The 16715-nt window shown below is 37.4% G+C and overlaps 1 protein-coding gene across 2 annotated transcripts; it reads left to right on the forward strand.

Annotated features, from left to right (window-relative positions):
* The first annotated feature begins 7272 nt into the window (after positions 1 to 7272).
* On the forward strand, positions 7273 to 14160 carry LOC141587200 (uncharacterized). Of its 2 annotated transcripts, none has more exons than XM_074408647.1 (7): positions 7273 to 7494; positions 9288 to 9376; positions 9489 to 9564; positions 12178 to 12227; positions 12534 to 12866; positions 13729 to 13767; positions 13921 to 14160. In XM_074408647.1, the coding sequence occupies exons 1-7, from the start codon at positions 7311 to 7313 to the stop codon at positions 14095 to 14097; spliced, it is 948 nt and encodes a 315-aa protein (XP_074264748.1). In that variant the 5' UTR covers positions 7273 to 7310; the 3' UTR covers positions 14098 to 14160. The 2 variants fall into 2 exon arrangements, with proteins under 2 accessions (XP_074264748.1, XP_074264749.1); XM_074408648.1 differs by lacking the exon at positions 7273 to 7494 and adding an exon at positions 7554 to 7656.
* The last annotated feature ends 2555 nt before the right edge of the window (positions 14161 to 16715 follow it).

Consider the following 16715-nt stretch of genomic DNA (forward strand, 5'->3'; position numbering starts at 1 on the left):
AAAAAACTTAGGTGCCCTTGTGCCAAATGCAAAAACCTGAAATACCAGCTTGACATTGTAGTAGAAGAACATCTCATTATAAACGGGTTTAAGCCAAATTATTACAATTGGATTTCACATGGAGAAGCATATTCTCCAATTCATGAACAAACTCACACCCAACAAATACAAAATGATGAGAACCCATATAGAGAGATGGTTGTTGATGCTATGGATTCCACTATTTTTAATAGTGATGACCATACAACTATTTCTGAAGAACAACCGCCACACCCACAAGCAAAAGCCTTTCTTGACATGTTAAAAGCCTCAGAAAAACCCTTGTATGAAAGAAGCAGAATGACATTGTTACAAGCCGCTTCTAGGTTAATTACCTTGAAATGTGAGTTCAATATGCCATTTGTTTCTTTGTTGATGGCATTGCCTCGTTCCTTGAGGAATCTTTCCCGGATGATAATATCATGACCCGAAGTTTCTACACTACCAAAAAAGTAGTTAAAGGTCTTGATTACCGCATGAAAAGATTGATGCATGTCTGAAGGATGTATGCTATTTTGGAAAGATGATGCTTTGCTTGACAAATGTAAAGATTGTGGGGCGGATAGATATGAGACAAGTGAAGGAGATACAATTTTGGTGTTGAAAAAAGGCAACGGTAGTAAGAGGGCCAAAAAGAGTAAGAAACCAATAGCATGTAACCAATTGTTTTACTTTCCTCTCGCACCAAGACTTCAAAGAATCTATGCCACCAAAAACATTGCCGAACAAATGAGATGGCACAAAGAAAACCCACGTGCTCCGGGGAAGATGAGTCATCCTAGTGATGGGGAAGAATGGAAACGATTTGATCAGATGTATCCCGATTTTGCCAAGGAACCCCGCAATGTACGACTTGGCTTGTGTACGGATGGATTTGATCCTTTCGGTAATTTTGGGAGGAAGTATTCTTGTTGGCCCGTTATGGTCACACCATACAATTTACCACCTTGGTTATGTATGAAAAGACCATTTATCTTCTTGTCACTTATTGTTCCTGGACCAAAAAGCCCAAAACGTAATTTGGATGTTTATTTACAACCATTGGTGGAGGAGTTGAAATATTTGTGGGAAGTTGGGGTGGAAACTTATGATGTGTCTAAAAAACAAAATTTTCAACTTAAAGCTTCCCTTTTGTAGACAATAAATGATTTTCCCGCCTATGGTATGCTATCTGGGTGGTCTACACAAGGACAAAAAGCATGTCCTTGTTGCATGGAGGAAAGTAAAGCATTTTGGCTTCCCAATAGCAAGAAAATAAGCTGGTTTGATTGTCATAGATGCTTCTTACGAGAGGGAAATCCACATAGGAAGAACAAGAAAGCTTTCACAAAAGGTAAAGAGGTGCTTGATGCCCCTCCGAAACGAGTGCCCGGGGATGAGATATGGAAGACGGTATGTGATTTACCATCCCCTATTGATGGTACCGAGAAAGAATTTAAAGAATTGAAAAAGCAGAAAAACGGTTGGTTTAAAAGAAGCATTCTTTGGGACCTTCCTTATTGGAAGACAATGTTGATAAGACATAATTAGGATGTAATGCACATAGAAAAGAATTTCTTTGAGCAACTAATTGACATGATCATGGATGTAGAAGGTGAAAAATGTGATAGCATTGCTTCTAGAAAAGATTTGCAGAAATTTTGTCATCGTCCCAAATTACACATTCGCGGCGACGGGTCTAAGCCAACATCCATTTTCACTCTCGACAAAGCTAAGAGAAAAGTATTGTGTGAGTGGTTACAAAATTTGAAGTTTCCTGATGGGTATGCATCAGATTTTAGTCGATGTGTTGATCTTAAGAAGCTGAAGTTGCAAGGCTTGAAAAGTCATGATTGTCATGTATTCATGGAGCGATTATTACTCGTTGCTTTGAAACACCTCGTGCCGACAAACGTTTGGAATGCAGTTGTTGAGATTAGTCAATTCTTCCGAGATTTATGTGCCTCTTCAATATGTGTTGATGACATGATTCGTCTAGAAGAGCAAATACCACAGATATTGTGTAAGCTTGAAATGATCTTTTCTCCCGCATTTTTAACTCCATGGAGCATCTAGGTTCATTTGCCATATGAAGCCAAAGTTGGGGGACCGTCAATATAGGTGGATGTATCCATTTGAAAGGTAATTAAGATAATCTAGCTACTTTTAAATTAAAATTAATAATAATAACTAATCTATTTATTATATGTTAACTTTATTATTAATAAAACTCATCATTAACTTTTATAGGTTTCTTAATCATTTGAAGAAAAAATTGGTAATAAAGCTAGGGTGGAAGGTTCTATATGCAATGCTTATTTAACGGAAGAGATTGCAAACTTTTGTTCTCTTTACTTTGAAAAACATATAGAAACCAAAGCAAAAAACTTGAATGTTGAGAAACCGGATGAAGTAGACGGAAGTTTACCCGAATTTTTTCAAACTCAAGATGATGAAGGGTGTTCATCAAAGGGGCAAACAAGATATTTGGATGATAAGGAGTATAATCGTGCCCACCTTTACGTGCTATCTAATTGTGACCTCTTGGAGTCATACGAAACACAGTTTGTTAATGATTTCATTCAGAGGAATCCTAATATAAGTAAGGATGATGTTTGGGACAAACATGAGGACCAATTTCCATCATGGTTTCAGAAACATGTAATTGAGTTGAATATTCAAGATGATTTGATAAGAAGTTTGGCTTTTGGTCCTTCAAAAATGGTAAGAACGTGGAATCGATACTCGGTTAATGGGTTTAATTTTCAAACATTCAACCACGGTAAAGGTAAGGCTAGGTGCAATTGGGGGGTTACTATTTCTTCTCTTGATGACAACGAATACTATGGTATAGTTGAAGATATATTTGAAATTAGTTATAGTGGACGTGACCGAGCTTATAAAACTGTCTTATTCAAGGTTGGCTGGAAGGATAATTACGTGGGTGGAATGAGAGTACATGAACAATACAAGCTTGTAGAAGTGAATCGTACTAGAACATACTCTAAGTATGATCCATTTATACTTGCACATCAGGCTCATCAAGTGTATTTTACTACTTATCCAAGCACAACAAATGATAGAAATCAAAATGCGTGGTGTGCAATCTTTAAGACAAAGGCACGGTCACAAGTTGATACAACTTTTTTCCAAGAAGAAAACGTTTTAAATGAAACGCTTTTGTCTCCACCCGATGAAATCAACTATGAGCATGAGAATAAAGATGGTGAAGACATGGAAGAGGAAGAATATTATGATGTGGAAGAGAGCTCACGGGGAGGATGAGGCGGAGGAGGAGGAGGAGGAGAGAAGGGAAGAAGAGGAGGAGAGGAGGGGGGAAGATGAGGTGAGGAGGAGAAGGGAGGAGGAGAAAAGGAGGAAGGACGAGGGGTTTGGAGATGAAGATGAAGATGATTATGATGATGATGATGACGACGATGATGAGGATGAGGATGAGGATGAGGATGAGGATGAGGACGAGGGGTTTGAAGATGAAGATGATTAAATTGGTATAATTTTGTATTCCTCAAGAGTAAATTATTAAAATTTAGAAGTCTGTATAATTTTCATTTATCATTATTTGTGTTAATTTTTATTTGTATTACAGATGAGATGGTGGAGCAGTCGAGGTAGGAAGCGTGAAGGCGGCTCAAGTTCGGGACAGAGTACGCGTCCGGGAGCGAGGAGGAGGAGTTTGTGCGGGAGGATCCGATGCATGACAGGACGGTGACGGTGAGGAGACTAACGCTACCGACGAGCCAAAGACGGTGCCGATCGGTACACGCCGGATCATCGGATGATTCTTGAGCCGTCGGGATTATGGTAAGTTTTATTCTTTATTAGTCTACTATTTTTATTTCTTTTTTTTTTTAAAATAATAATTGTTTGTAATTTTACATGTTCAAAATAAATGCAGATTTATGGACGATTGCGTGATACGAGGTGTCACGAAAAGCACGAAGACTAATTTCGTGGGTCCAATTCCTACATCGTTGACACAAGCTTCTCATGCACAAAGAGAGGCGTGGTTCAATAACTTTCGGGTATATTTTTTCCGTAATTCTTTGTTTTAGAAACCAAATAATTAATTTTGATAAATTTTTTAAGAACCAAGGTTATACTTTTATTTTATACTAATATGAAATTTTGTCGCTTTTTTTTGTAGCTATCATTTGCTTGGTCACCGTCTCAAGAACAGAATGTCCGTAACAGGTACAATGACGTCGGTACTCGACGATATCGGGACGTGATTTGGAAGGTAGTTAGGCGCCCAAAAGAACCAGACCACATGAAAGGTATTTAATTAACTTGTTTTGTTATTTGTATTAATTAGCATATACTCTCTTATATTATAAATAATATCAGTAACTTATTAGTTATGATTTCATATGTGTAATTGCAGGTGACAAGTATGAAGGCTTAATAAAGCATACCAAAACTCAAGCTTTTCGGAAGAAGTCTAAGCAAGCATCCCTCAACAAAAGAGGAGGAAAGGAAGACGCCGTGAACGAGCCTACTCATTACGCGGGTTCACGATCGTTATGGAATCGTATGTTGGGTGTAAGTTTGTCTATTATTTCACACTTTTTTTGTTTTCAATGCAACATGTTTATTTTATGTTAGATTTTTTGTTGATTTTCTAACATGTATGTTTTTTTTTTCATTCGGAGAGGAAAGAAGAAGTCACGGCCGATTGCGCAGTACGGAACTGTTTCTGGACACGCATTCCAGGGTTGACCATAAAGGGGTTAGAACTTGGACTAAGCCAAAAGACAAGCAATTATATGTAAGTTTTCCGTAACACTTAATTTTTGTTAATTTATTCTCTTTTAAAATGTCGTATATAAGGTGGTTACCATATTAACTTACAACCATTTGTTTAATATTGTAGGAAGCATTTGAACGAGAAAAAGCCGCCAATCCAGAAAAACCGGATAATGACATATGGTATGAGTTGGTGGATGGCTTCAAGAAAGGGCACGTGTATGGTACCGGAAGTTCAACACCGGCTTTCTATGAGAAAACGCGTAGAAGATCGACTTCAACAATTCCCAGCAACACGTATCAACCGGGAATTATTAGTCAACTTCAAAGTCAAATAAGAGAGCGTGATGAACGTGATGCCAAACGTGATGAAGAACTTGCCAAACGTGATGAAGAATTCCGCCAAATGAAGGAAAGAATGGAAATGTTTGAGAATTGGTGGAAAGGTTGTAACCGGGACCTAGACACAACTACGATCCAAATGATCCGCATGGTCCACATGGGGGGAGTGGAGCCGGTGTTGGCTTCCAAGTAAGATGATTTTAGCATGTAAGCTTGTAAAACTTGAACTTTAGACTTGAACATTAGAATAGCTTAGCTTGTAAAACTTTCATTTTCAATATATGAAATGAAGTTTGAGAAAATGGAGGTGTTGGGTTGAAATGTATGGTGTTGTGTGTGTTGAAATTTGGGATGTATGGTGTTGTGGAACATCGGTTTGTATGCAAGTTGTAAATATTTGGCTAGCAATGAAAACGAAAAAAACCACCAAAACATACAAAGTGGCTTTAGCGATCGAATTGAGATTTGGCGATCGAAATTGATCGCCAATTTGGCGATCGAAATTGATCGCCAATTTGGCGATCGATTTATGGTAGTCGCCATTTTGGCGATCAATTGCGTCGCAAATCCCAATTCGCCGCTAAATTTCTCACCAAATCAAGCTCACGTCACCCAAATTTGGCGATCGAATTGGCATTTGGCGATCGCTATTCGATCGCCAATTTGGCGACTTTTGAATCGATCGCCAATTTGCGACTACCCTATCGATCGCCATTTTAGTCATTTGGCGATCGATTTTTCAATCGCTAAATTTGGCATCGACTTTAGTCGCCAAAGCTAGAAAAGGCGACTAAGGTCCGCGACTGACGTTTGGCGACTGATTTCAATCGCCAAATTGATTTTGGCGACTGATTTCAGTCGCCAAAATCAGTCGCCTATTTTAATTCTTTTTGTAGTGATGCTCTTAAATAATATTTTAATCTAATATTTCAGATTTATTTAAATATATAACTCTAATACAACTAGATAATCAACTAATATAATAGTAATCACCCATGTGAGTAGTAAAAGTAACAATAATAGCAACGGGAGTAGTGAAAGTCATACTAGCAACAATGAGAATATTGAAATTAACAATAATAAATGCAGGAGTAGTGAAAGAAAAAATAATTACGGGGGGAGAAGTGAAAGTAATAGTTCTTACAACACATGTAATGAAAGTAACAATAGAAACAAAGGTGTGAGTATGAAAAATTAACTAACAATTCGATTTTAGGAAAATATTAATTTATTTAAATATATGAGAGTGACAAAACTAACAGGTTAACCATAAAAATAGCAGGAGTAGTCAAAGAAACAACAGTAACCGAATAAGTAGTGAACGTAATAGTATTAACATGTGATGTATTGAAAGTATAATATTAACAGCGGGAGTGGTAAACGTGTCTCATAATTTGTTGATTAATTTTACATCTCATCATAATTTCAAGAAAATGTATGTGTTAACCCAAATTTAGCGAATCATATTTCATATAAAATAATATTTAAATGGTAAATAAAGGTAGCCCGGGCGTAGCCGGGTATCAAACCTAGTTATCTCTAAATAATAACACCAACGAACACGAATAACCTGTTCCAACTTCAGACCCAAATTCTTCCAAAACCGAAATAACACCCAAACTAACCTGACTCGATTAAGCTGTTTCCAAATTAGCAGGTTATACATGGAGTGGTGTATATTATGCGTAGACGTGCGCAAAATCCGGTCCGGACTGGAAAAATGAATTGGACCGGACTGGAATTGGAACTAAAAAAAATTCCTATCCGGTCCCTGGACTAAAATTTTTTAATTTTCCGATTTTCGGTTCGGTCAAGTCTTAGATCAGAAAAATCGGAATTATTGTTATTTGATTTTTTTTAAACATTGTCGGCCTACTTAATCCGGTCCGGATTTTTGGACCAGAAATTGAAAAAGTGGAATGTAAAAATAATTCCGGTCCAACCGGTGCGCTCCGGTCTTAGACCGGAATTTTGACGGTCTGGTTCCGCCCCGGTTCAGTTCCGGTCCGGTTTTAGACGGGTGCACAGCCCTTTAATGCGTGTGGCCAAGTTGTTGGACACAAAGGGTGAGCCCAATACTTGGTTGTGTATCAGCCCATCTAAAGAGAGACCATTACAGTACTAGTATATGGCAATTAAAAACCTTGCTCCACCTCTTTCTTTCTTTTGAGTTGACAACAACAAAGATGGAGACAACAACGACTTCTGCAACAAGTATCATAAAGAGCAATGGAGGAGGAGGAAGCATAATAATAAAGCAAAATAGAATGAAATTAGAGAATCCCTTTACTCTTAAAGTACTTCAAGTTTTCACTGGTTTTGGCTTTGGTTGTGGTCTTGGTATCGGTGTTGGCCGCCCTTTAAATCTAGGTACTAATTCTTTCTATTTTTTTTTTGTTTATTTCACTTGTGTATTTTTCCCCATTTTATATTATCAGCTCTTTTTTGTGGATTTTGTTAGTATGGACCTTGGAAATTTACTCAAGCACAAATTTAAGGGATGCCCACAAAAATTACACCCTCAAAAACCATGTAAAGATTTTTTTTTTTTTTTTTAAATATCTATTTGAAATTTGTTTGAGTTGGTATGTTTATTGCTTTGGGATTTTGATTTATATTGTTGTTGTGTGTGCGTGTGCTTTGAATTTGGCGAATTCATTTTTATCCAGCAATGGAGCTAGGATTTTAAATTAGTGGGGCGAAAAATTTCAGCGGTGGCAAACAAATAATGCCATAGGCAAAACTTGAATTTTTTTTTTAAAATTTTCATTTTCCAGCGGGGGGGTCTCCAGCCCTCTCCTCTCACGAGCATATCAAATACATTAGGATGTTATTTTATTGATTTGTGATCAGAGAAGACCCGAAAGAGACTGTCCATAGCATTGCTCTTTTCCTCTTTACTCGTGTTTATATCTAGTTTTGAGAGTGGCTAGGCTTGATTGTAATCTTGGGATGAATGTCACCTCCAATGCAGGTTAATGGTCGGTAGCATAGTTGTCAAGGGAAAGGGGAAGGATCCATAAAGTGATTCGATGGGCATTTTAGGAATTGTTATCCAGTATGATTGTGGTTTAGATCATGAGATATGATTAAGCTAGACTACTGTTATGGAATGTGTCAAATTTTAGGGTGGTTGAGGAGTTATACCATTGAGAATTTAGTATGTTTGGACCATGACAAAAGAGAAGGTGGCGGGGGCTGGGGGAGGTGAAGAACCCTACGTCTCAAAGACCGGTGTGTCTTTATATTTGACAGACATATTAGGCAGTCAAAAACTCACTATTCTAGCTTCGAAATATGTTGAAATAACTCGAAAGATCTTACTGAGTTCTTTGCGCTGCTTCTATTCTGAAGTAACAATTGTTTTATGCGATCCTCAATGCAATTTTCATTTCGAGTCATTGGGAACTTATCTTTGTGTAGTTTTAGAACATGGGTAAGGCTGACCTACATCAGAAATGGATCCTCTCTGTTTTGTCAAAGGAAATGGAGGTCCATTTCTCATTTAACAGACCACGTGTAATTACAGGAGTGATATGAGGGTCCTAGAATTACCTGCAAAAAGGAGTGGAATTGAAAAATGGAGAGTGGAGAACGATTACTTTATTTGTAAGTAATTTGACCATCCTTAGATCACTCCAATAATTACTTCTGGAACATGAAATGAGAAATGGATCGACGACTCTTTTGAGAAAAAGAAAATGATCCATTCCCACCTATATTTTGACATCTTACCCCACCCATAGGTTGGGAGGTTTTGATGCACTAGGTAATACTGTCGTTATTGTTCTTCACACATGGCAATTACTAATTGTATAAGATTGAAACATGCTCAGTCCAATCGTGGCGTTTTTAATTTAGTTGTAGCTTTTGACCAACTTCTTAAAAAGACTAAGCTTCTAAGCGCATTGATGGAAAAACTTTTACAAATTACCATTTAACCCGTGTTTTGACTACTCGGTCTTTTCTTTTATTGCTTTCATACTCAATACGGTGGGCAAAAGCTTTGGTGGAGGACCTACTTTGGCATAGGCTTTGTCGCAGACTTGAATTGGCGTGACCATTTGCTCATTGGTTACTTCGCTGCTGGTTATGGGTCATTAATTTATACATGATCTGCTTACTGTTTTAAACATCTTGATCGATTGGACAATTTGTGACAGGTGCAATTCCTGTACTGAGTGAAGTTACGAGGGCTGCAAGTGGTGCAACACAGGCTTTCTCGGGTGTTGGAAGACATGTGAATCAATCTGTACGTAGATTATGTCTGCTCTTTGTTTTCCTATATTTATTAAATCCCTGAGCATATTTCACTTAATTCGGGTATCTTTCTTCTACTCTGATATGGGATTTTCTTTCCCCAGCTGAAAAAGATAGGTGCAAAAAATATTGAAGCAGGCATTGGTTGTGGAGTTGGTTTTGGCCATGGTTTTGGAGTTGGTATGTGATTTGCAATAAAAAGAATTTTTCTAATCTTGTTGATTATTCACAGTCTTCAATCTCTGCACAGCAAATACCTGCTAATTATTACTAAAAATATTACTAGTTCTTGGAGTCCTACAATGAATAACAGATTGAGGCAAAGATAATCAAAACTTATTATCTCCATATAGAGTTTTTTATATTTATGACAGTGTCATACAAATCAATGTATAGGTTTAGGCTTGTTTGTGATGGAGAGAGGTATTCTGATATTCTCAGTAGGGGCCAGGTGAATCATTTACTAGGTAAATATATAGGATTCTATTCAGGACACCTGCATACTCTTTTTTCTGTCACAAACTACGCTACCATATCTTCCCTTTTTACTCTCCCTATTTAACAATTTGAGGCAACTCCATTATATCAGCCCATGCACAAAACTCTTAGTTGAAGGGTTGATCATTGAGTCTGTAGTATTACTAACGAATAAGTCAATAACATATGCTCATCTCTTAGACGCAAACTTTGGGGCCAGACGAACTCGGGACAGGGGACGTCCAAAGATCACAATGCACAATATCAAATGGTAACATAGTGCGAGAAGTAGAAAGCACAAAAGGCTGTTTAACAATCTTTCCAATAGAACAAGAAGAACAAACTGAGTTTAATTTATTCGTATTACATGGAATTAAATTTCTAATACGAAGAGAATTAAAAACTGGAAGACCCGGGTGTCCTAATCTGTCATGCCACAATGAAGGAGCAATCGTGGTAAGGGCGACTGGTCGTGGGGGCGAGGCTGACGCAGATGACCGGCAGAGCCGACCGTGGCTATTACACCTCATGAGACGCGTCCCGTCCTGGTAATCCTTCACGAGAAAAACCAAAAGGGTCAAATTGATTTAAACAGAAACGAGTTATCGTAGTAAATTTACTGATTTGAAACTAAGTTTTTGACAATTTGAGGACATGGATTACGTTTTTAAGAGCAAAATTCGGTGTTGTTTTGGCTAAATTAGCGTGTCCGTAACCTTTAATTGGAACAGATTGACCATTTCCAACGACAATTCCATTTAGAATGCTCGAATTAACATAAGATGAGAGCTTACCTGCATCCGACGTCATGTGAGATGTTGCACCGGTGTCCATGAACCAACGCGGGGCTGGTGGAGTCATACCCAATGTATACATCGCTGCCTCAATATCCGTTTGCGATGGAGGATTCTCAGGCCTGCTGTGGCCGCGGCGTGAAAGGTCGCGAGGAGGGGAGGTCGTGTCTCGCCAACCACCGTAGCGGGAGCGAGAGGATATGGGCACGGTGGATATGCCCAGGCCGATGGTCCCCAAGGCCACCCTCCGTAACCAGTCCAAGGAGCAGGACCACCACCAGAATTCGAACCCGCGTTTCCACCAGCACCCGATTCACCCTGTTTGTTACCCTTGTTTCCCTTGTTGCCACCCTTCTTCTTGTTGCCACCATTCTTTTTATTGAAATTTGTTGGAGGTTTCCCAAGAATCGAAGCAGATGAAGACCCGGAGCCGTCATCAGTTTGTTTGGCATAAAGAGCCGTAGTGGAGGCGGCTTTAGCAATACCAGCCTCTTCAAGAGTAATCATAGAACGAGCAGTGTAAAATTGGGGAAGAGGATTCATCTGACGAATAATCGTACCAACACCGTGGTACCCGGAGGACAAACCCGAGACCAACTGAAGCACGAGTCGGTTGTTAGAAACGGGCGACCCGACATTCTTCAATTGATCGGCTAAAGCTTTTAGCCTTTGACAGTATGCTGAAACAGAGGAGAAATCCGCCATAGATGTAGCGGAAAATTCTTGTTCGAGCGTAACTGCCCTACTATGTTGATTATCTTGAAAGATAGCTTGAATTCGATTCCAACATTCCATAGTGGTGGAGTCAGATTCAACAATAGTTTCAAGAAGATCCGTCGATACCGTTGCATAGATCCATTGAAGGACCGTGGCATCAATCGTCTCCCACAACTCTTTCTCCTCATCGGTGACTGGTGCTTTTGGCTTGCCGGTCGTGGGTGCGATGATGTGATGAAGCACACGAGTTGATTTCGCGTGATTCTTGAAAAGAGCGGCCCATAGAGGATATTGGTCATTATCCATACCTAGGGTTACAGTGACGTGATTCCTAATCTGCGTGACGGCAAGGGCCGGATGAAACGCATTCTTGCCTGTCATGACTGGTTGTTGTGACGTGAGGTCGGTTTTGGTGGACGAGAGGTCCGGGGAGGGAGGAGATTCAGTCGTGGTGGCAGGAAGGCTAGGTTGAGCGGAAGCGATTTCGAGGATCGATTTATTTTAACCTAGGAAGCTGATACCATGAAGGAAAGTAATGCTTGCCTTTCATTGATATGTAAAACGAGTATATATACAAACTACAAAAGATACGCTACGATATACTATCGAAATACTAGCCTAATTACATGGGCTATAACTAGCATACAATATTTACGAGATAATAAAATATTTGCATATTATATTCTAACAGATATTGTTGAGGATAGACATAACTGAAGTAAACTATCAGTATAATCTGTTTATAACATGCGTCGTGTACCAAGATGAAAATGATTATGTCATAATAACAACTTGCTCCTGGCAGGTATTGCTCTGAAGCCTGGAGTGATGCAAAAGATTCAGTTGTTTATGATGGTATATTTGATATTCTCCTATTAGTTTTGTTGCTAGTTAGTAGTTACTAGTTACTACCCTCTCAGAATTTCAGAGCATTGATACTTACATTCACTTGAGCTCGCTACATTCGCTTTTGGCTTAAGATCTTAGAAGATGAAAACATGTGAGAGGGAATTAGGACCCACACTAGCATGAGAGTTTTTTGCGGGTTATTTGTAACGCAAAATGTAAATGTGTTAAATTCAATTGGAACATTCCAAAGGTGAATTCAAGTGAATAGAGGGTATATTTTTTGTATAATAGTTTGATTTGTGAAATTATCAGGAAACAATGGCCAAAATGATGACAAAATTTGGGGCTGCGCCTGATTTTTCCATTGGCCAAGGTGTACTCCCTGCGTCAGTGCAAAGTGGCATGAACATTGCACATGGGTCCTCTCAAGATCCTTTAGGAAGTATTTTACAAATTGGGAAAAAGGCGCCAGACATGTTGAACCAAGACACATTAAGAAATAGCAAAATACATGGAGGGGGTGGAAACTTAACATCAGAGGATGCTCCTTTGAGTTTGTCAGTTGGTAGTCGGACTGAGAAACTTATCAATGGACTTCTGCAGGATCCAGTTTTAAGAGGAGAAGACACTGAAATACATGCTAGGGTATGCATATCCTGCTTACGTATATGTTTCTTGCTTCTTGATTAGTTTCATCCTTATTATTGTACTCCGGTGGTAGTTTCGGTTCAAGGTGTAGGCCAATCTCAGCCGGGGTTTAGGCATACCATAGATCTGTTTGAGGGTTTACAATGGAATTTCCTAATTGCCTACCAACTAGGGATGAATTTATAACTAGTGGGGACTCAAACCTCCTCTTATTCGTGACCATCTTTGGAGCCATTTGTGTTTTAGTTTGGCACTACCCTTCTTGGCTTCTATACTATTGGTGCCCAAGTCCTAAGTTTAGTTGGTAGGTTCTTAGGTTTGAACTTATTATTCTTTGGGTGAAGGAGGTGGGACGACTTGGTTTCTTGCTTGGAAAAATGGTGTTGTTCTAGGAAGTCTTTCTGCGCCTCTGCTAAAGATGACTTCACAAACAGAAAGTTAGGATTTGGTGGCCATATCCCCATGCCCTAACTAGGGCCAGTACTAGCAAGGAGTTTCTCATGCACCAACTATCTCCGGATGAACATTTTTACTTTGATATCTGGAGATCTATTGTAGCCTAGGCTTTGACGGGTTGTGCAATTGCTTCACAAATATGTTGGGTGTGAAGTTGAAAACTTTTTTTTGGACGATAGGAAAATTCTTCGCTGGTATATTCAGTTGAACTTGCATGTGAGGTGTAACGTATGATCGATTACAACAGCAGTAACCAGAAAGGCTAACATGCATCGTCATTTAACGTGTAAATAATGACAGAAAAGTAAACATGATAAAATATAGTCACTATATATATATGTTTCTATATCTTATGTCAAATGATAAAGTTCTCTGAAGTACAGTTGCTGGGTTATTTATGCAGGACGATGAATTGAAGTCAGAAAACAGAGTTCTTCGAATGGTAAATTTCTGTTAAGCTGTTTCTTTTACGTATATCGTGATCTGTAGAGAGTTGAGAACTAGTTTAGGAGTTGATCAAGAAATATGTGAAAAATTCAGTGTCATTAGCGGGGTTGATTAACAATATAACGAGTTTAACCTACTTTATGTTCAGGTAGTGAAACACCAGCAAATCATTGAGGATCTGATGGAGGAGAACGAGAGACTTCGTCAGATATTGGTTGAAGACCTTAAAGTTGCGCCTAGTAAGCTCGTAGCTCGACGTCCTAGTAAAAACATATCTCCATGTACTGATTGTTTTGAGTGCCGTAGAAAGCAAAGAAGAAAGTAAAATTTCAGAACGTTTTGCATGCTTTAATTTAGAAGTTCGTTCATAGCCACTCTAATCCATTCATCAGGGTTTTAATGTTTTTTAACCCGGTTACTTATTGTAGTGTATAATAGGCATTATACTGTTACTCATGTAGTGCACGCGTAAGCCAACCCAAGTGGTAAAGTCATTAATTAGTCAATTCACGACTTGGGTTAGTAATCCGCCACGTTAAATCTGCTATAGTGGCTATCGTGGGTGGCTTCCTTTACTTGAAAAAAGCAATACTTGTACTGTATAGCATGTGATGAAATGGCAACCCTGACCAAGAGACGGGAGTATGAGACGAGACGGGTCACATCCGCATAAGATATTGGTTGTGATTGTGGCAGACGTAGAATTTGTGGTTTTCTAATTCCGAGTATTTCGCAGAATCACTTTGTAAAGATAGATTGGTGTCACTATATCTTTTTTTGAGTTTTAGTTTTCTTGTAAGTTGGGAACCCCGATGAGATTTAGTACAATTTTGCTGAACAATCAAATAAAATTGCTCTGAAAGCCTAGGAAATAACAAAAGAATCACAAAATCTCGTTGAAGACGGACACTATCCGTCACAAGCTGGAGATGGATAGTGCCCCTCTCACAAAATGCAAGTGGCAATATGCATGAGTGCTCTATTTTTCCTCCCAATTGCCAACCCACTTGCTTTATTGTGAGAGGCCTTCAGCTTATGACGGATATTGTCCGTGATAAGCAAGACGCTTCGAGAATCACAAAATCTCAAAAAAGAGGATGTGTTAAAATCATTTTCAATAGACTCCATAGCTTCAACAAAACTATCAATGCAAATCATCCGTCTTATCTCATGTCTCATTAGATCTCCTTATGACACATAATTGTTTTGATATAGATTATGAGATTAAATTGGTGGAACAAAAGAAGTGATATAAAGTAAGACACATGATCTCATCTCTAAAACTTCGTATTGATCATTACTAAATTATGAGCATTACATCTAAAAAATACAATTCTAATTTAACGAAAGAATTGATATATTTAAGAATGCTTCTAATAAGTAATTTGCTCTTCTACATCCATTTTATTCACTTGTAATTCATTAACAAAGACGATTTTGATGCTAACGTGGCTTGAACTTAGGTCATGACTATCGCCTTCAATGACTTTACTAACTAAGCTATAGTTGAGATCTGCTCTATCTTAGTCTTTATGCCAAAATCAATCAATCAATCTATCAATACTATATATTAAATCCAGAAACCAAGGGACTTCAATGTAATTAAAGAAAGTTATACAAATTAATTATACTATATAGTTTTAAATCACTAGCACCGTGTGATGGACCTGATTAAGGGATCTCAATGCAAATATTATATAATTTGGGTTAAAATTAACTTATATAGAAGCTTGGTAATTTTTTTAAACATTTGTAAGAGACTAAAACATGGTTAATTTCCTTAAAATAAAATAATTAATTAAGATGGTCAATTTCCTTAAAATAAAATAATTAATTAAGATGGTCAATTTCAAGGAGACTAAAAGAAAGAAGATGTTTGATAATTTTCCTAAATATTTATAGAAGACTAGAAGATGGTCAATTTCCTTAAAATAAAACAATTAGTTAGTATAAACATGCACACTTATGGTATTAATTATTATCATCATAAAATTATATATTAAATTTAAAATCTATGCAATTTTATTATACTTTATAGTTTATTACATGTATAGAGATGCTAATTATTTAACATACAAAAATATAATATAAGTAGGTTATAAATAATTCAAGTTAGATTCCATAATATATAATATTGCATAATTCTTTCGATTTGATTTAATGCATATATGTAATATATTTATATAAATATATGATCCTCTTAAAATTGCATGCCTAAGTAGTAAAAGTAGTTTCGTCAGTAAAGAAAAGAATTATAGTAACGTTGGATATAGTTATATGATAGTAATCACTCATTTGAATAGTAAAAGTAACAATATTATCAGCGAGATTAGTGAAAGTGGTAGAACAACGGCGGGAGTAGTGAAATAATCAATATTAATGCGGCAATAGTGAAAGTAACAATAATTACGGCGGGAGTAGTGAAATTATCAATATTAATGCGGCAGTAGTGAAAGTAACAATGATTACGGGCAAATAGTGAAATGTTATTACTATTGTTTCATTAATAAGAGTAAAATATTAATAGCGGGAGTAGTGAATTTGTCTCAAAATTTATTTCATCGTAATTTTAGGATATGTCATTGAAAAATATATTAATGATGATAAATTTAAGGGTTATGCAAATTTTATTTAATGAAAAGAAAAATTAATGATAACTAGAGGTAGCCCGGGCAAAGCCGGGCACCAATACTAGTACTATATAGTAATTTCAGAAACCAAGGGACTTCAATGTAATTAAATAAATCTATACAAATTAATTATACTATATATTTTTTAATCATAGCACTGTGTGATGGACCTGGACAAGGGACTTCAATGTAAATATTATAATGTTTTGGTTGAAATATAAATTTAAAGAATACCAGTAAGTTTCTTTAAAATAAACAGGCCCCACTTATGGTATTAATTAATATAAAGATGTTAGTTATTTAACATACACAA

Source organism: Silene latifolia, chromosome 6 (assembly GCF_048544455.1).
Source record: "Silene latifolia isolate original U9 population chromosome 6, ASM4854445v1, whole genome shotgun sequence".
NCBI lineage: Eukaryota > Viridiplantae > Streptophyta > Magnoliopsida > Caryophyllales > Caryophyllaceae > Silene > Silene latifolia.

Coding starts and splice junctions, on each gene's coding strand:
- LOC141587200 (XM_074408647.1), top strand. CDS start 7,311: ATGGAGACAACAACGACTTCTGCAACAAGTATCATAAAGAGCAATGGA. Junction 9,565..12,177: donor TGGCCATGGTTTTGGAGTTG/GTATGTGATTTG, acceptor TGCTCCTGGCAG/GTATTGCTCTGAAGCCTGGA. Junction 12,867..13,728: donor ACACTGAAATACATGCTAGG/GTATGCATATCC, acceptor TTATTTATGCAG/GACGATGAATTGAAGTCAGA.